Raw genomic sequence first — 20,868 nt, 5'->3', positions numbered from 1 at the left:
TGTACACCAATATGTTGTTATGGATTAAGTTTGTACACCAATATGTTGTTATGGATTAAGTTTGTACACCAATATGTTATGGATTAAGTTTGTTCACCAATATGTTATGGATTAAGTTTGTACACCAATATGTTGTTATGGATTAAGTTTGTACACCAATATGTTGTTATGGATTAAGTTTGTACACCAATATGTAATGGATTAAGTTTGTACACTGATGGGTGGTTATGGATTAAGTTTGTACACTGATAGGTGGTTATGGATTAAGTTTGTACACTGATAGGTGGTTATGGATTAAGTTTGTACACTGATAGGTGGTTATGGATTAAGTTTGTACACTGATAGGTGGTTATGGATTAAGTTTGTACACTGATAGGTGGTTATGGATTAAGTTTGTACACTGATAGGTGGTTATGGATTAAGTTTGTACACTGATAGGTGGTTATAGATTAAGCTTGTACACTGATAGGTGGTTATAGATTAAGTTTGTACACTGATAGGTGGTTATGGATTAAGTTTGTACACTGATGGGTGGTTATGCATGAAGTTTGTACACTGATAGGTGGTTATGGATTAAGTTTGTACACTGATAGGTGGTTATGGATTAGGTTTGTACACTGATGGGTGGTTATGGATTAAGTTTGTACACTGATGGGTGGTTATGGATTAAGTTTGTACACTGATGGGTGGTTATGGATTAAGTTTGTACACTGATAGGTGGTTATGGATTAAGTTTGTACACTGATGGGTGGTTATGGATTAAGTTTGTACACTGATGGGTGGTTATGGATTAAGTTTGTACACTGATGGGTGGTTATGGATTAAGTTTGTACACTGATGGGTGGTTATGGATTACGTTTGTACACTGATGGGTGGTTATGGATTAAGTTTGTACACCGATAGGTGGTTATGGATTAAGTTTGTACACTGATGGGTGGTTATGGATTAAGTTTGTACACTGATGGGTGGTTATGCATTAAGTTTGTACACTGATAGGTGGTTATGGATTAAGTTTGTACACTGATAGGTGGTTATGGATTAAGTTTGTACACTGATGGGTGGTTATGGATTAAGTTTGTACACTGATGGGTGGTTATGGATTAAGTTTGTACACTGATGGGTGGTTATGGATTAAGTTTGTACACTGATGGGTGGTTATGGATTAAGTTTGTACACTGATGGGTGGTTATGGATTACGTTTGTACACCAATATGTTATGGATTAAGGTTTGTACACCAATATATTGTTATGGATTAAGTTTGTACACCAATATATTGTTATGGATTAAGTTTGTACACCAATATATTGTTATGGATTAAGTTTGTACACCAATAAGCAATATGTTGTTATGGATTAAGTTTGTACACCAATATATTGTTATGGATTAAGTTTGTACACCTATATGTTATGGATTAAGTTTGGACACCAATATGTTATGGATTAAGTTTGTACACCAACAAGCAATATGTTGTTATGGATTAAGTTTGTACACCAATATATTGTTATGGATTAAGTTTGTACACCAATATGTTATGGATTAAGTTTGGACACCAATATGTTATGGATTAAGTTTGTACACCAATATATTGTTATGGATTAAGTTTGTACACCAATATGTTATGGATTAAGTTTGTACACCAATATGTTATGGATTAAGTTTGGACACCAATATGTTATGGATTGTTTGTACACCAATATGTTGTTATGGATTGTTTGTACACCAATATGTTATGGATTAAGTTTGTACACCTATATGTTGTTATGGATTAAGTTTGTACACCAATATGTTGTTATGGATTAAGCTTGTACACCAATATGTTATGGATTAAGTTTGTACACCAATATGTTGTTATGGATTAAGTTTGTACACCAATATGTTGTTATGGATTAAGTTTGTACACCAATATGTTATGGATTAAGTTTGTACACCAATATGTTGTTATGGATTAAGTTTGTACACGAATATGTTGTTATGGATTAAGTTTGTACACCAATATGTTGTTATGGATTAAGTTTGTACACCAATATGTTGTTATGGATTAAGCTTGTACACCAATATGTTGTTATGGATTAAGTTTGTACACCAATATGTTATGGATTAAGTTTGTACACCAATATGTTATGGATTAAGTTTGTACACCTATATGTTGTTATGGATTAAGTTTGTACACCAATATGTTGTTATGGATTAAGCTTGTACACCAATATGTTATGGATTAAGTTTGTACACCAATATGTTGTTATGGATTAAGTTTGTACACCAATATGTTGTTATGGATTAAGTTTGTACACCAATATGTTATGGATTAAGTTTGTACACCAATATGTTGTTATGGATTAAGTTTGTACACCAATATGTTGTTATGGATTAAGTTTGTACACCAATATGTTATGGATTAAGTTTGGACACCAATATGTTATGGATTAAGTTTGTACACCAATATATTGTTATGGATTAAGTTTGTACACCAATATGTTATGGATTAAGTTTGTACACCAATATGTTATGGATTAAGTTTGTTCACCAATATGTTATGGATTGTTTGTACACCAATATGTTGTTATGGATTGTTTGTACACCAATATGTTATGGATTAAGTTTGTACACCTATATGTTGTTATGGATTAAGTTTGTACACCAATATGTTGTTATGGATTAAGCTTGTACACCAATATGTTATGGATTAAGTTTGTACACCAATATGTTGTTATGGATTAAGTTTGTACACCAATATGTTGTTATGGATTAAGTTTGTACACCAATATGTTATGGATTAAGTTTGTACACCAATATGTTGTTATGGATTAAGTTTGTACACGAATATGTTGTTATGGATTAAGTTTGTACACCAATATGTTGTTATGGATTAAGTTTGTACACCAATATGTTGTTATGGATTAAGCTTGTACACCAATATGTTGTTATGGATTAAGTTTGTACACCAATATGTTATGGATTAAGTTTGTACACCAATATGTTATGGATTAAGTTTGTACACCTATATGTTGTTATGGATTAAGTTTGTACACCAATATGTTGTTATGGATTAAGCTTGTACACCAATATGTTATGGATTAAGTTTGTACACCAATATGTTGTTATGGATTAAGTTTGTACACCAATATGTTGTTATGGATTAAGTTTGTACACCAATATGTTATGGATTAAGTTTGTACACCAATATGTTGTTATGGATTAAGTTTGTACACCAATATGTTGTTATGGATTAAGTTTGTACACCAATATGTTATGGATTAAGTTTGTTCACCAATATGTTATGGATTAAGTTTGTACACCAATATGTTGTTATGGATTAAGTTTGTACACCAATATGTTGTTATGGATTAAGTTTGTACACCAATATGTAATGGATTAAGTTTGTACACTGATGGGTGGTTATGGATTAAGTTTGTACACTGATAGGTGGTTATGGATTAAGTTTGTACACTGATAGGTGGTTATGGATTAAGTTTGTACACTGATAGGTGGTTATGGATTAAGTTTGTACACTGATAGGTGGTTATGGATTAAGTTTGTACACTGATAGGTGGTTATGGATTAAGTTTGTACACTGATAGGTGGTTATGGATTAAGTTTGTACACTGATAGGTGGTTATAGATTAAGCTTGTACACTGATAGGTGGTTATAGATTAAGTTTGTACACTGATGGGTGGTTATGGATTAAGTTTGTACACTGATGGTTGGTTATGGATTAAGTTTGTACACTGATAGGTGGTTATGGATTAAGTTTGTACACTGATGGGTGGTTATGGATTAAGTTTGTACACTGATGGGTGGTTATGGATTAAGTTTGTACACTGATGGGTGGTTATGGATTAAGTTTGTACACTGATAGGTGGTTATGGATTAAGTTTGTACACTGATAGGTGGTTATGGATTAAGTTTGTACACTGATGGGTGGTTATGCATGAAGTTTGTACACTGATAGGTGGTTATGGATTAAGTTTGTACACTGATAGGTGGTTATGGATTAGGTTTGTACACTGATGGGTGGTTATGGATTAAGTTTGTACACTGATGGGTGGTTATGGATTAAGTTTGTACACTGATAGGTGGTTATGGATTAAGTTTGTACACTGATAGGTGGTTATGGATTAAGTTTGTACACTGATGGGTGGTTATGGATTAAGTTTGTACACTGATGGGTGGTTATGGATTAAGTTTGTACACTGATAGGTGGTTATGGATTAAGTTTGTACACTGATGGGTGGTTATGGATCAAGTTTGTACACTGATGGGTGGTTATGGATTAAGTTTGTACACTGATGGGTGGTTATGGATTAAGTTTGTACACTGATGGGTGGTTATGGATTACGTTTGTACACTGATGGGTGGTTATGGATTAAGTTTGTACACCGATAGGTGGTTATGGATTAAGTTTGTACACTGATGGGTGGTTATGGATTAAGTTTGTACACTGATGGGTGGTTATGCATTAAGTTTGTACACTGATAGGTGGTTATGGATTAAGTTTGTACACTGATAGGTGGTTATGGATTAAGTTTGTACACTGATGGGTGGTTATGGATTAAGTTTGTACACTGATAGGTGGTTATGGATTAAGCTTGTACACTGATAGCTGGTTATGGATTAAGTTTGTACACTGATAGGTGGTTATGGATTAAGCTTGTACACTGATAGGTGGTTATGGATTAAGTTTGTACACTGATGGGTGGTTATGCATTACGTTTGTACACTGATGGGTGGTTATGCATTAAGTTTGTACACTGATGGGTGGTTATGCATTAAGCTTGTACACTGATGGGTGGTTATGGATTAAGTTTATATACTGATAGGTGGTTATGGATTAAGCTTGTACACTGATAGGTGGTTATGGATTAAGTTTGTACACTGATGGGTGGTTATGCATTAAGTTTGTACACTGATAGGTGGTTATGGATTAAGTTTGTACACTGATAGGTGGTTATGGATTAAGTTTGTACACTGATGGGTGGTTATGGATTAAGTTTGTACACTGATGGGTGGTTATGGATTAAGTTTGTACACTGATAGGTGGTTATGGATTAAGTTTGTACACTGATAGGTGGTTATGGATTAGGTTTGTACACTGATAGGTGGTTATGGATTAAGCTTGTACACTGATAGGTGGTTATGGATTAAGCTTGTACACTGATAGGTGGTTATGGATTAAGCTTGTACACTGATAGGTGGTTATGGATTAAGCTTGTACACTGATAGGTGGTTATGGATTAAGCTTGTACACTGATAGGTGGTTATGGATTAAGCTTGTACACTGATAGGTGGTTATGGATTAAGCTTGTACACTGATAGGTGGTTATGGATTAAGCTTGTACACTGATAGGTGGTTATGGATTAAGCTTGTACATTGATAGGTGGTTATGGATTAAGCTAGTACACTGATAGGTGGTTATGGATTAAGCTTGTACACTGATAGGTGGTTATGGATTAAGCTAGTACACTGATAGGTGGTTGTGGATTAAGCTTGTACACTGATAGGTGGTTATGGATTAAGCTTGTACACTGATAGGTGGTTATGGATTAAGCTTGTACACTGATTGCTCTTTCTCCTGTGGCAGCGCCGATCACTCGAGGTTCAGCTCTCATTGGTGGCCAAGCTGGCTCCAGGTGTTCCATGCCACGTCTCCATGCAGCTTGTGGTGAAATGTTCGGAGACATATCCAGATGAGTGAGTTGTCTTTGAGTTTGATTATCTATCTTCTATATCTATTTATCCATCTCTCTGTCTATACAGGTATATAAATGCAAGTTGTCTGATTGTGTCTGATCGTGCTAAACGTCGTAACTACACCACGTATAATGCTGCATGATACCTCATTTGAGAGCTCTTAGGTCCAGACAGTGCATGAGGAGGTTCAAGATTGTTATTCATGCAACCTCAAGTTGTATTAATTTTTGTTCTGCACGTGGTGTATTTGCTGTCATTTGTTTTCACATATACAGGAAGTTCAATTTTTTTTCATTCAATCTGTCAATATATAACTGTACATCGAAAGATATAAAACCGAAAAACACGGTTTGTGAAGCTGTCCGTCCATTTAGCCGAGTGACTATATGTCTATGAATTATGTGCTGTTTGAACGTCAGTTGCATCCTGTCTATTAATTATGCATGTCTATTAATTACATACTATTGGAATGTACCTTTCTACCCTTTTGACTGCTGAGGCCCCTTAAACATTTGCAGACCCTTGAAGACCCCTATATACCACGAATACCCTTAAATATCCAGAAGACCCTTAAATACACAGAAGACCCCAAAAACCCAGAGGACTTAAAATACCCCGATGACTCCAAAGACCACAAAGACTTTTAAATACCCCAAAGACCCTGAATACTGAAAAGATCATGAAGACGTGAAAGACTCCGAAGACCCAAAATACCTAGAGGACCCAAGAGACCCCAAACACCCAGAGGAACCCAAATACCCCAAAGACCCTTTAGACCCAGAAAAACTTTTAGACCCAAAAGACCCAGAGGAATTTCCTTGGGCCTCTGCCATTATACTGTCAAAGGACATTACTGTCAAACTCCCTAGATATGCCACACTCTATTGCAAACGAATTCCTTCACAAAAGCCCAGTGGAACCGGGTTATCCACTTGTTTGAATAATAATAACGTTATTTCCCTTGCAAGGAACTTCAACGCAGGAGGAGGCTATTCGGTCCGTCAATCCTGCACAATGGTTACCAACCTATGGTTGTTTGTCTGTGCTCTATCCTTTTTAATTGCTGAGCCTCAAGCCCCGGTGTGTACCCCGGTTTAGAATAGGTACACCGTATCCCTGCGTGTCGTAAGAGGCGACAAAGGGTTGGCATCAGGAAGGGCATCCGGCCATAAAACATTGCCTCAAAAAGGGAACCATGACAATTACAACTACATGTGGGCAGGGTACAGCCCGAAATACTCCGTGGGGGACCCCACTCCCTCTTGTCAAAACTCAAGGTGGGGAGCCCGATCAAAGCAAGGGTGGAAATCACTCAATTTATGACGACGAAACGCCTGATGCCCGACGTGGAGATCGGTTTCTGAGGTTTGGGACATGAATGTAGAGACAATGACTGGGAGATCAGGAGAAGTGGTGGAAGTATTGGTCAGAAGAAGAGTGGACATATGTTGTGTGCAGGAGACGAGATGGAAGGAAAGTGGTGTGAGAATGGTGAAGGGTAGGCAGGGACAAAAATACAAGTTTGTGTGGCAAGGGTGCCCGGAGGGTGTGCATGGTGTTGGTGTCCTGTTTTCTGAGGGGTTTGTGGACAGTGTGGTGAGTGTGACGAGAGTAAGTGAAAGGTTGATGATTGTGAAAATGATGATTGGAAAGCTCTTGGTGAACGTCATCTCGGGATATACTCCGCAAGGTCGGTCGGAGCGATGAAGAGAAGGACAAGTTCTGGTGTGCGATAGAGAAGCTGATGGAAAACGTGAAAGATGAGGAAGTTGTTGTGGTAGGAGGAGACCTAAATGGACATGTGGGAAGGAGTATGGACGGTTTTGAGGGAGTTCATGGGGGTTACGGATATGGTGTGAGAAATGGAGAAGGTGAAAGGATTTTGGAGTTTGCTGATGGAGCTGATTTGTTGATTTGTAATACTCAGTTCCAGAAAGAGGATAAGGAGCTTGTTACATACACGTCAGGTGGGTCGACGACAACCGTTGACTACCTGATGGTGCGTAGGCGAGATAGGGGGCACCTCCGGGACACAAAGGTGATCCCGGGGGAGGAGGCTGTTTCACAGCACCACTTGGTTGTCTGCGACATAAGGGTGAAAGGGGTGAGGAGAGCTCGGCGGGTGAAGTACCAACCGAGAATGAAGGTGTGGAGGTTGAAAGAGGTGACAGTGAGGGAGGCATTAAAAGAGAGGCTGAGTATGGTAGAGGATGGATGGTGTGGTTGAGCTTGAAAGTGGTTGGATGTCAATGAAAGATAGTCTGTTGGGAGCCCTTGGTGAGGTATGTGGATGGACCAGAGGACCACCGAGGCACTCAGAAACATGGTGGTGGGATGATGAAGTTGGAAAGAGGATTGATGAGAAGAGGAAGATGTTCAAGGAGTGGCAGAAGGCGAAGGGTACAGGGGCAGAAAAGGCAGAGCATGAAAGTTATAAGGCAGCCAAGAAGGCTGCAAAGAAAGAGGTAGCAAAGGCGCAGGAGGCATGTAGGAAAATGTTCGGAGAACGCTTAGATTTGGAAGAGGGTCAGAGAGCGGTATTCAGGATTGCAAAGCAGATAGCGAAAGAGAGGTGTGATGTGATGGGGGTGAGTTACTTGAAGGATGAAGTGGGACAAATCGTTGTGGACCCAGATAGAAATAAAGGAAGATGGAAGAGATATGTGGAAATGCTGTTGAATACAGAGAATGAATGGGATGGCAACATAGAGAGTAACCCAGTTTTAGGACCGGCAGAGAAGATAACAGAAGGAAGTTGAGGAAGCGATAAAAGCAATGAAGAGAAGAAAAGCGGGAGGGCCGACAGTAGTTGCGGGATTTTTTTTGAAGGCAGCAGGAAGTTGGGGTGTGAAGAGAATGACAGAGATCTGTAATCTTGTGTTGAAAGAAGGCCGAATTGCAGTGGATTGGGAACTGAGTACCCTTGTCCCTCTATTCAAGGGTCAGTTTTGGAGACAAAAGGTCTGTAGGTGAATATCGGAAAGACGAAGGTGATGGCAAGTGGTAAAGCATGTGGTGAGGTGGAAAGAACTGGGAAGTGGCCGTGTGCTGTATGCAGGAAGGGTGTTGGAGTGAACTCCATTCAATGTACAATGTGCGCTGAGTGGGTTCATCAAAAATGTAGTGGTCTGAGAGGGTCATTATACAGTACGGCAGCTACATTCAAGTGTAAGGTGTGCACAGAGGGAGCTGCAGATGGAGGAAATGTTGAGTTGGATCTTGGAGACGGCGTGAAGGTGAAAGGTGTGAAAACATTTTGCTACCTCGGAGACATGCTGAATGGAGAAGGTGGATCAGACTCAGCAACGGTTGCTAGAGTGAGATGTGCATGGAAGAAGTTTCGGGAACTGAGTGGCGTGCCGACGAGGAGGGGAGTGTTGAAGCTGAAGGGAAAGGTGTATGCTGCGTGTGTGAGAAGTGTTATGGTTTATGGGAGCGAGACATGGGTAATGAACGTATAGCAGCAACGAAGGCTGGAAAGGGTGGAAATGGGAATGGTTCAGTGGATGTGTGGAGTATCGTTGAGAGAGAGGAAGACAAATGATGAATTGCGAAGGATGATGGGAATAGAGCCTGTGATGGATGCTGTGAAGAGAAACAGGTTGAGATGGTTTGGTCATGTGTTGAGGAAGGATGAAAGTGACTGGTTGAGAAGAGTGATGGAAATGAATGTAGAAGGCAGTAGAGGACGGGGAAGACCGAGAAAGACTTGGCTAATGATGGTCGAAGAAGAAATGTGGGCAAGGGGGTTAACAAGGGGAGATGCTGAAAATAGGGCCAAATGGAGAAGATTGTCATGGGGACCGCAAGGCTAACCCCCGCTCTAGCAGGGAAAATGGCCTTTAAATGCCTGTTGTTGTTGTTGTTGTTGTTGTTGTTGTGGTGTATTGTAGCCTCAAGCAAGTAAGCAGCACGCACCATTTTAAAATTCTTTGGTATGACTCGGCCAGCGTTGAACCACCGACCTCCCAAACTCAGAGCGGACACTCTAACCATTACACTGCAGAGTCTGATTAATTTTTTTTATTGCTTTACTTTTTATTTGTTTGTTTACAAAGCAGTTTACGCTCCAAGCATGGCCGCAGAGCACAATAGTTGTGCCACTTTCTTGTACAAGTACTGTTACGGATTCGTCACTTCCGTCGTTGTGGTTTTCAGCCACTGTAAGCATTTTTAGTTCCATGTACTATTCTTGGTATAGTTTGAGTGAAATGGAAATAACTGTTTTCAAAGGTAAAAACTAGTGTTTTAAAAGAAAACGAAATGGATCGGGAGAAACCGGAAGAGATGAGGAGGAAGTGAAAAGCGGAGCGAGTGAGGTCGGAGGAAAAAGCCGAGCGGCTGTGAAATATCGAGCGGACGCTGGCGAACGTGGGTCACGAGCGAACATTGGTTTTCTCGGGAAAGGGATTCCTGTGACAGATAAACCTGCTTGACGGGGTTTTGCGGTCGATTCCGAAGAGAATCGTTGTTGGAGAGCAGGTACGCCTCCATTACGGGCCCGTCCGCCATTTCGCCTCGCTCCAGCTATTTCACCGCGCCCAGCCGTTAGCCTGGTTTGCGTGTGTAACGTGGATTTCGATTGGGAATTTGCGGTTCTCCGTTTGGGTGGCGCTGAACGTTCATACCAGCGTCATTGTCTGGTGAACCGAAGGTGTGTATTCCCAGTCGCCTTTTGGGTGCACCTTTGCCTGACCGAGATCGGCCCGACACCCCTCCCCCCTACCCCCAGCGGCTTGTCGGCAGCGTTGACTGTCAGCCGCCCAGGATTCTGGTCTCGATACGACCTGTTTCTTGTGATCCCAGGAGCATGGATCGACTTTGGCCTGGTGCCGGGACAGTGACTTTGGGAATGTTTCCTTTCGCTCACGTGGAGCACCGTGAGCTATTGAGTAAGAAACTGGTGGTACCATAATAGGAATTATATGGTATTTTTATTGTGCAATTGAAACATATTGTACTTGTGCTGTTATTATTGTGCAATACTAATTAATACAGTACTTGTGTTTTGGTAACAACTGATTGGTGTGGTTTCACCATTGGTCATTGGCACACATAATAGCACTTCTTTCTGCCGTGATTCCTTTCGGGGCTCGGAGGTACACCGTGACAGGGGTTTGGGGAGGAGCACGTAACAGAAATTGGGGGCTCGGCCGAGATAGAATTCCCTAACATTCCCAAAATTCCCAAATTTGGAATTTTCTAACATTCCCAATTTTTTCTAAAAATTTGAAATTTTTGTTTGAAGGTTAACAGGTGCTAACTAATAGTCACCATGGTGTTTGACGTGGAAAGTTTTGCGACTTGCCCTAACGAGGCACAGTTCCAGGCGTTAAAAAGATCGGAACTCATGATATTGGCCAAATATTTTAACTTGGAGGTCCGAGTTGGTATGAAGAAAGCAGAGATGCAGACATTGGTGGTAGAATCTCTAGTGGGACAAGGAACATGGGAAGAGGTAGCCTTGGATTGGTTACCAGAGGAAAAAGGAAATATGGAGCTCCGGAAATAGGAGATGCAACTGCAGAGCCAGGAAAGGTTAAAATAGTTGGAATGGAAAGCTGAAAAGGAAAGAGCAGAGGAAAGAGCAGAGGAAAGGAGAGCCGAAAGGGAGTTAAAGGAACGGGACATGGATTATCAGAGGGAACTTAAACTCAAGGAGCTTGAAGTACTGGGGGAACGGAGAGAAGTAGTATCCATGCCGGCTAGTTCGACAACCAGTCAGAACTCTTGGGATGTTGGTAGGCATGTGAGGCTGGTTCCACCCTTCAATGAAAAGGAGGCAGCCAAGTTATTTTTACACTTTGAGAAGGTGGCTCAAATGTTAAAAATGGCCTGTGGGGTCCTGTACTATGTTAGTACAAAGTGTTCTGGTGGGTAAAGCTCAAGATATCGATTCGGCTTTACCGATTGACCAATGTGCAGATTATGAGATAGTGAAGAAAGCCATTCTCAAAGCCTATGAATTGGTCCCTGAAGCTTACGGACAAAAATTCAGGAATGCCAGGAAGAGGGAGAGTGACACCCATGTGGAGTTTGCCAGAATTAAGGAAACTATGTTTGATAGGTGGTGTGACTCGAAGGAGATTGGGAAAGACTTCAACCTTTTACGACAATTGATATTGGTGGAGGAATTTAAACAGTGTGTCCACGTAGACATTAAAGTACATCTCGATGAAAAAAAGGTACCGGAGTTGTATGAGGCAGCAACAGCGGCAGATGACTATGCCTTGACACACAGGATGGGGTTCCACAAACCGAATTTCCCGCCTAGAGTTAGCCAGGGGAGTTACGGTAAATCAGGATCGGAGAACAAATTTTCATGGTGGCAGCCTGGAGAGGACTCTGGGGATAAATCTGATACCGCGACTTTTAGGGATCAGAAGACTGCAGTTCCAAGACATACCTATCTTCCGGGGGGCCCGAGACAGACCACGAGTTTTTCCTCCGGGCCTACTTGCGCTTTTTGCAAGAAACCTGGGCATTTGATGTCCCAATGTTACGCCCTGAAAAGGAAAATTCAGGAGCGGAGTCAGACTAGTGCAACTCCGAATGCGTTGGCCAATGCGAGAAATCTTCCTTGGAGGACAGTGCCTTGTGAAGGTTCCCGTGCCAAAGTTACGGCATCACAGAACGACCTTGTCCAAGAGGGTTACAAACCTTTTATTTCCGAGGGGTTTGTGTCACTGGATGGGGACTTAACGGACCAGAGACCTGTTAGGGTATTGAGGGACACAGGAGCACATCAATCTTTGATGCTTGAGGGCATTTTGCCATTGTCGGAGAAGACGGCAACGGGGGTTAGTGTTCTTTTACAGGGGGTTGGTGGCTATGTTAAAGCTCCTCTTCATGTCATCCATTTAAAGTCTGAATTGGTGTCAGGACCGGTCACTGTGGGGTTACAGGCCACTCTTCCTGTAGAGGGAATCTCTTTAATTATCGGGAATGATTTGGCCGGTGGTCGAGTTTCTTGTAATCCGATGTTGGTTGAAAAGCCCAGTATGGAAAATAACACAGCACAGTTAGAGCAGGAGATTCCGGGTATATTTCCATCCTGTGCAGTGACTCGTGCTATGGGTAGGAAGTGCTCTGAAGAGAAGGAGAAGGAAGGTGATGTGGATTTGGGTTCCTTAGAGGTATTGGAGGAAAAGTCTGGAAGAGGTAATAAGAAAGGGTGTGACATCAAGGAACCTAAGGAAAAGGTGGCATCTGGACCAAAAGAGGAAATGGAGTGTCCGTCGGAGACATCTGGGAACGAGGCTGAACAAACGGTGCTGGTCCGAAAGAGACTTGTTGAAGAACAACACAGAGATTCGGAGCTCCGGAGTTTGATTGATAAAGCCATTACAGAGGAAGAGGCTATGAAGATACCTGTTGGTTACTTCATGAAAGGGGAAATACTCATGAGGAAATGGAGACCACCGGAGGTGCTAGCAAATGATGAGTGGAAAGTCCATTACCAAATTGTGGTGCCACCACCGTACCGGAAGGAGATATTGAGTTTGGCGCATGAGACACCTTTGTCCGGGCACCTTGGAGTGAACAAGACATGTGACAGAATTTTGGTACATTTTTTCTGGCTAGGATTGCGACGTGATGTGGCGGAGTTCTGTAAATCTTGCCGTTCTTGCCAGCTGGTGGGAAAACCTAATCAGAAAGTCCCATCCGCACCTTTAAAACCAATTCCAGCTTTTGAAGAGCCATGCAGCCGTGTCATTATTGACTGTGTAGGCCCTTTACCTAAAACTAAGGCTGACCATCATGTGCGCTTCCACGAGGTTCCCAGAAGCAGTGCCTCTTAGAAAAATTACTGCGGCAGTTATTGCGAAGGCCTTGATTAAATTTTTCACTTTGGTTGGCCTACCTAAAGTCATCCAGTCTGTTCAGGGTTCCAATTTCATGTCAACGCTTTTTCAGCAAGTGGTACACTTGTTGGGAGTGGAGCAAGTAAGATCAAGTACTTACCATCCCGAGAGCCAAGGGGCTTTGGAAAGGTTTCACCAGACATTGAAGAATATGATCAGAACGTACTGTTTTGAATGTGACAAGGATTGGGATGAGGGAATACCCTTATTGTTGTTTGCTACGAGGGAATCTGTTCAGCAGTCATTGGGATTCAGTCCTTTTGAATTTTTGAACGCCCCACGACCCACGTCCACCAACGATTAAGCCGATATGGAAACCAACGGTGATCCACACGATGATGTCGATATGGGAATCCCAATGACAAAACATGATGCGTCAGGCGGACGGCCTCCTCGAGGAAAAATGGCGGATCCGCCTGTAATGGAGGTGCTTGCTTTCCCGCCAACAATAGTTCAGGCTTGGTAGCAAAACCTGAGACGCAGATTTAATTTCAATCACAATATGGGATGATGCCGCGGGCAATCCCTTTCATGGGAAGCCTCAATTAATTCGCGACCAATATAGAGAAGTCCGCTCACAGCCTTGATGTGACTCACGGCTGTCTTTTCCCTGCCGATTTTTCTTCTTCCTCCTCTTCCGGTTTATTTTTCCTCCACAAACATTTATTTTTACCTTTTACTAACGTCATCTCCATTTCACACAGAAATCTTAACAACAATATTACCTGAAACTAAAAATCCTACAAGTATACAATAACAACAAAAGTGGAAGTGACGAATCCGTAACACTAGATACTGGCAGAATTTACTCTGTGTGGATCAGAACGACGAGGAACTGTTCAGCTTTCTTTCAGACAGAACTGTACTGTACATACTGAGCACCAAAGCATGGGAAAGGAACTCATCACGTTTAATGAACCTGTTACCTGCATTCCAGCGCATTAGGGACTTGATCTACAAACACCATGCAACCATGAAGAGGCGGATATCCGTTTGGTGGTTCATACAGTTCAGGTTGCACAGCATGGTCATCATAATACTCTTGTACACACTGTTGATACAGATGTTGTTGTTCTTGCAGTAATGGCCATTCAAGCTCTTCCAGACAACTCCGAGCTATGGATTTCCTTCGGGATGGAGAAAGCGTTTCGTTATCCGGCAGCCCATGAGATAGCAGTCACCATGAGATACATGTCACGCCCTTCCGGTGTTTCATGCTTTGACGGAGTGTAACAGTTTCAACCTTCATTGGGCATGGAAAAAAAATAATGGCATGGATATTTCTGCTGAAATTTGAGTACCAGTTCACTGGTAATTCTCTGTGTGTCGTAAGAGGTGACTAACAGGGTTGGCGGCAGGAAGGGCATCCGGCCATAAAACATTTCTTCAAAAAGGGGACCACGGTGCCTGAAAAAGGCCAACCCCTGCTCTTTGGGGAAAAATGGCCTCTAAAGGTGGTTCATATTTCTGCTGGAACTTACCACAGCGCTCATAACAAATAGGAAATAAAATTCCTTAAATGGTAATAGAGAAGCTGACAATTTGGGCCTTACACTTTGTCGGAGCAAAAGAGAAAGGGCGCTCCTAAACCTATTCAACGTATAGTCAGGTTCACTATGTTTTTTTTCGTTCAAAATTTTTGGAGATTAGCAAAACTATACATTTTTGGAATATTCAGAGCATGAGGAATCCAAAAATTAATGTTGGCATTGTGATCCTATCCATAATAGGATCACAATATTGGTGCCTAAACATACATTTCCTGGGTCAAGGAATACAACTATACTATTTAGAAAAGGAACAGACGATTTTTATTAACGCAAAAAAGAAACTGAACATAAAACTTGAAAAAAACCAAAAACCGGAATACTGTTAATGTACCATAGTCACTGAAAATACTGCAAAACAATAATGTATTCGGAGGAAGTGGTTCCTACCAAAAATGGAAAGCTTAAGCTATGGTTAACATGTGGGGAAAATTTAGCGCTTTTGTCCAAACATCCACATCCATTTGCTGAACTTCCTGACGAACACAATTTCGATGAATCCTGACCATAACCTTCACCACCCGTGCTTTACCAAAGTCTGTTCACGGCATTAAAAAAAAATCTGCCCGTTTGGGGGTTTAAGGGGGGTAAACGTGGGTCTCGGTTTGACCCCCTCTTCCCCCCCCCCCCCCCCCAACAAAAAAAAATAGGTATTTGCTTTCTTCTCAGAAACTACACACACAATTTCAATGAAACTTCACACAACCTTCATCACCCGTGATTTAACATGTTTGTTCAAGGCATTAGAAAAATTGAGGTCTGAGGAGGTACACGGGGTGGGAGGGGAGTTGCCCCCAAAATAGGTATTTTATTGTTTGTTTGTTCAAAGTCTTATGATTATATTAGTATGATTCTGCATGCCCTGTTTTCGAGCAACCATTGAAATTGGTTTAAAATACCTTTAGTCAGTGCAGTATACTGTTTATTCTTCCAGGTGAGTGCCGGGGGTATTGCCCCTATATTGTTTTGTTCTGGCAGTCATCTTGGTGGCCATTTTGAAAAACGGCGACTATTGTATCGGACAATTCAAAATGGCTTGGAATCAAAAAAGATAAGCATGTTTGCACATTTAGCAGCCATCTTGTAAAATGGCCACCCAGGGAGATTTTCAGGCTTCGCTTGGTGTTTTGTTTTGCACGTTGTCAGATGTCGAGTTTTATAATAATATAGACTATCGGGCATCTTGTGTGGCAAGGAAAAAACAAAAAAATTGCATATAACTTTTGAAAATCTCATTCTGATGGGGCACCGATAGCAGCAGTTTAAGTTGATCAATTTGAGTGTTAAGCCTGGTGTTGGCTTAACAGTTAGGGTGCTGGCTTGGGATCCTAGGATCCTGAGTTTGAATCCCGGTCGATCGTTTAGTTAATGCCAGGGGGGGTTGACTCAGCCTGTCGTCCTTCCGAGGTCGGCAAATTGAGTAGCAGCTCACTGGTAATTGGGGCACTGCATCAGCGGCACAAACGCGCTTCCAGCGAAATGATGCAAACAGCAGCCACAGGCTGCATACGAAACAACATTTGAGTGTTTATAAATAAAGTCCAAATTCCTGCATACTGACAATGTAAATTGATGTATGTGTACGGTATGTTTTTTTTTTTGTCTGACTATAGTGTGCCAGAAATTTCCTTCAGCAATCCCAAGGGCCTGTCGAACGAAAGCCTGAAGCAGCTGCAGCACGAGCTCGACGCTCTTGCATCTGAGCTCCGTGGAGAGGTTGTTCTTTTGCCTTTTACTACTTATCGGAATGGCTTGTGCTGATAAACTGGTGGAGTATTTTGGTGGTCCGATCAACGCATGTTTGGAGGAGGGGGCTGGTGGGTGTTTTTGCAGGGTGGGGTCTTCTTCTTTCATAGGCTGGGGGTAATGTTTGCTGGAGGTATACTCATGCAGTGCCCCCCCCTGTAGGTGCCTGTAGGTAGAGCATTCATTTGGAATTTGGCCAGTGTGCTGACGTGGATGGATGCGCCTGATGCCAGCAGACAGGACACCCAGTTTAACGTCCATCCGAAGGACGGCACACACATTGATGAATCACCCTGCCTGTGAAACACCTGGATGGCAGTTTATAGCTAGGTCGGGAATAAAACCAAGGCTAGACAGCGTAGAGGTGGGTACACATACCTCAAGGGTAACCTGCCAGCCCTGGAAAACGGAAAATGTCGGCCGGACTTTATTTTCACCCCTCAACCCCCAAGCGCACATTTATCTTTAAACTTTCCTTCGCTGCTTCTGTTTTCTTTTCCCATTTTGAAGAAATAATTTTACCTTCTTCTGTCAATACTTTACATCGTGATTCGGCCACCACTTTGTCGTTTACCATAATGCTGAGGTATCTCTCTGGTATTATGAAGACTAAAACCATTATATGTCCTTTATCTTGATATCATATCTCGATTTGCTCACTATGATATCCCATATCCCAATACCCACCTTAGCCCCCCTTTTTCCTCCACTTGAGTCCCCTCGCGAGGTCCCTTGAGTCAGCATCCCTCAGCCATGTCATGTGGTTCTCTTTCATTCCTACCTGTGATCTTTTTCTACTCTTGTTCTTATTTGTATTCTCATCCTATGCCTGCTCTCTTCTGTTATCAATATGTTAACTTGTACTTTCTGTTCTGTCACTTAGCTGTTCCGTGAGCCTATACTTTTATTTTTTTTAAATGGAATGGTGTTCTGGAAATGTTAAATGAAAGACGTTGTATGCGTTCTTGTTCGTCCAGGTCATGATATTCCAGCTGGCAGAGCACGTAGAGGCGTTTCTTGGAAAACGCAATAACCCACCGACACGTTCCTTCCATGAGGAGATGCTACGGAACCGGAGCCGCGAGCAAGAGCAGCGAGCCATAGAGAGGAAGCATTACCACGAGCGAGTGGTGTGTTATCTTCAAGGACCCGTCTATGACTTCCACAGTTACACAAACGATTTGCACTGAAGACGCTGATAAGCGCTCTGTCTCCGGCATTTGGAGATTATTATTTACGAATTTGATGAATCGTTGAACATTCTTGCAGTAATTTCCAGCAATTTTTTTTTCAATTAAACGAAAGTATTGGTTCAGGATTGGTTCAGGTGCTTTGAGGGCAGATGTAGGAATAATGAAGAGGCCACGATGCCCCTTTTTAAGGGTCAACAACTCCATATCTCACTGTCCACGTACTACCCTTCCCCCTCCTAAGTCTGCAGTTCTCATACCCATCCTCTTGCCGTTGGTACTCTGAATCCTGTGGTGAGGCAGTTGCCTTCAAACATCTAGCCTTCTTTTTCTGAGTAGCAAATCCAAGCAAAAGCAACCACAGCCCATTCCACAAAGTCCGGAAAAAGTGTGTTCACTCATCGGAAAGCCAGAAAACAACCTCTTTTTCTCTGGTAATAATCTTTTTCTCTTGCTTCCATTTATAAACTCTCGCCAACCGCATGGCTGAACTCACAAACCTGCCTCCTCACTCAAGATCTGGTGGCATCGTGTCAAGTCTGTCTGGTGTATGCTCCTCCTCCATCCCTTTTCTCACTTCAAATGGCCCCACAGCTGACTCTGCTATAGTGAGAAGGCCGAATGCCTCAATTCTGTGTTTGCTTCGAAACATTGTGCACCCAACCCCTCACTCCATACACCTACCCTGTCGTCTCATACCCAACCAACTGCTCATAGATACTGTGTCTTTCTCACTGGAGAATATGGAGAGGTTTCTGGCAAACCTCGACTCGGATTCTGTGACAGGCCGAGATGGTATTGGTGCATGTGGCCCAACTAAAAACCTGGTCTGCTGCTCTTGATCATTTTCGCTCTGCTCTGTTCGCTTGATCATTCTCTGTGGGGCAGTTTCTGTCTGCTAAGATCACTGTAATGCACAAAAATGTGGCAAAACTGGATCCTCGTAAATACAGGCCGTGCTTGTCTAGCTTGCTTCCAATTATAAACAAGATCCCGACCTCCGCTACCGAAGGTGGATGGTGGTTATGTGTTCACCCCTGTCTGTTTGTCTGTCTGTTTGTGAATAGGATGTCTCAAAAAGGTGTGGACAGATCTGGATGAAATTCGGTGGAGAGGTTGGTTTTGTGACAAGGACGAAATGATTAGATTTTGGTGAAGATCTGGATCAGCAATTTTTTAAAAGTGATTCTTCACCCTCGAGTGATCGAGCTAAAACCGATACATAGCAAAATATCTCAAAAAGTTATGGATGGATTAGGACGAAACTTGGTGGACCAATTTAGTGTGTGACAAGGCCGAATTGATTCAGTTTTGGTGAAGATCCGGATACGATAATTTTTTCAATTGATTCTTCACCATTGAGTGATAGGGCCAAAAATGATATCTAGCATGATGGTTCAAAACGTCGTGGACGACTTATGACAAAACTAGGTGGATGAGTTGGTTTGGTGACGAGAACAAGCCAATTTGATTTTGGTTCAGGTCCAATCCAGATCCGGCCTATCGGTGGGATACAAAACGTAAACTCTTCAGCCTGGTGGAGGTATGCTCTTTACCGAGTGCCGGTCTAGTTGAGACTATCATTGCTTCCATTTGTAAGCAAGGTCATTGAAACTGTCATAACAGTTGACATCAAACCCTTCCTTTTATCCAACGTATTCTTCTTGCAGCATAGAGACTTCTTTTTGATTTAAAAATTCACTCGGATTGCTTCAGTGGGTTTTCCATCCACATATTCGGCCAAATTGAGAGTGTTGCGATAGCACGTTTCAGTGATTAAGGAAGCTCGCGTAAGAGATATGTTTGTAATTTTGTAAATATCTGCCAATTGTTTTCAGAAACAAGAAATAGATGATGAAATGCTGCGACGAGCTGAGGAGAAGAAAGAAGAAAGGCGAAAGAAGGAGCAAGAAAAGCATGTGTGTGTATATCGGTTTAATATCCATGATGCAGATCTGATCCCGTCTCTCCCCACTATTACTGCCACCACCCAATAGAGCTGATACCAATTTCAGTCCTGATTGCAGAGTGTACTCGCATCTCTGTTTCTGGTTATTCCAAACTCTCCTGTGTTTATCCCTTTCTTCCTTTCCCATCGACCTGGAAAACAATTGTTGTTTTTATCCGGTTTTGTTTAAAAATGAAATGAATGAATGAATGAATGATCTTTTTAAGGCCATTTTCCCCGCTAGAGCGGGGGTTAGCCTTGCGGCCCCCATGACGATCATGGTTCCCTGTTTGAGGCAATGTTTTAGGGCCGGATGCCCTTCCTGACGCCAACCCTTGGTCGCCTCTTACGATGCGCAGGAATACGGTGCACCTATTCTAAACCGGGGTACACACCGGGAAGTTTAAAAATGAAATGCAGGATCAAATGCTTGTAGTGGAGCTGACACACACACACACACACACACACACACACACACACACACACACACACACACACACACACACACACACACACACACACACACACACACAGTGCCGTCACCTCCCGGGGCACTCTGGGTCGCCTTTCCCACCGCACCTTGCAGGGAATTTCTTTATGAATTTTCTCTTCCTCATGGATGCCAACCTATGGGGATTGTTTGTGCTTTTATTCTTTTACATGCTGAACATCAAGCAAGGAAGCAGCACGCACCATTTAAAGAACCGCCAACGTCCCACACTCGGAGCTGACGCTCTAAACATTGCACCACTGAGTCTGATAAACCGATTCTAACGATACTTATTTTGAAATTTCTAGTCTATAGCACTACGAGTACTCCTACCCATACATCCAAGATGTTAATGGTTCTTCCATAAATTACAAGTTTTTCCTCACATCTT

The 20,868-nt window shown here is 42.3% G+C and overlaps 1 protein-coding gene across 6 annotated transcripts in view; it reads left to right on the top strand.

Annotated features, from left to right (window-relative positions):
- EIF2AK4 (eukaryotic translation initiation factor 2 alpha kinase 4) overlaps window positions 1–20,868 on the top strand; it is a 153,755-nt gene that overhangs the window by 17,474 nt on the left and 115,413 nt on the right. For 3 of the 6 annotated variants that reach the window (XR_010983724.2, XM_078774110.1, XM_068110756.2), the window contains 4 exons: window positions 5,580–5,691; window positions 16,717–16,819; window positions 17,827–17,979; window positions 19,878–19,958. Coding sequence is in view for 4 of the 6 variants with exons in the window: in XM_078774110.1 (XP_078630236.1) it covers window positions 5,580–5,691; window positions 16,717–16,819; window positions 17,827–17,979; window positions 19,878–19,958 (449 nt within the window). In the remaining 2 variants the exon portion in view is untranslated. Of the gene's footprint in view, window positions 1–5,579; window positions 5,692–16,716; window positions 16,820–17,826; window positions 17,980–19,877; window positions 19,961–20,868 lie in introns of those variants that run through there. The other 3 variants (XM_068110755.2, XM_068110758.2, XM_068110757.2) reach the window with 3 other exon arrangements.

Source organism: Myxine glutinosa, chromosome 3, assembly GCF_964187855.1.
Source record: "Myxine glutinosa chromosome 3, kmMyxGlut1.1, whole genome shotgun sequence".
Classification (NCBI taxonomy): domain Eukaryota; kingdom Metazoa; phylum Chordata; class Myxini; order Myxiniformes; family Myxinidae; genus Myxine; species Myxine glutinosa.
Note: the sequence above shows the minus strand (reverse complement) of the source record. Positions and strands in the feature narration are given on the sequence as shown.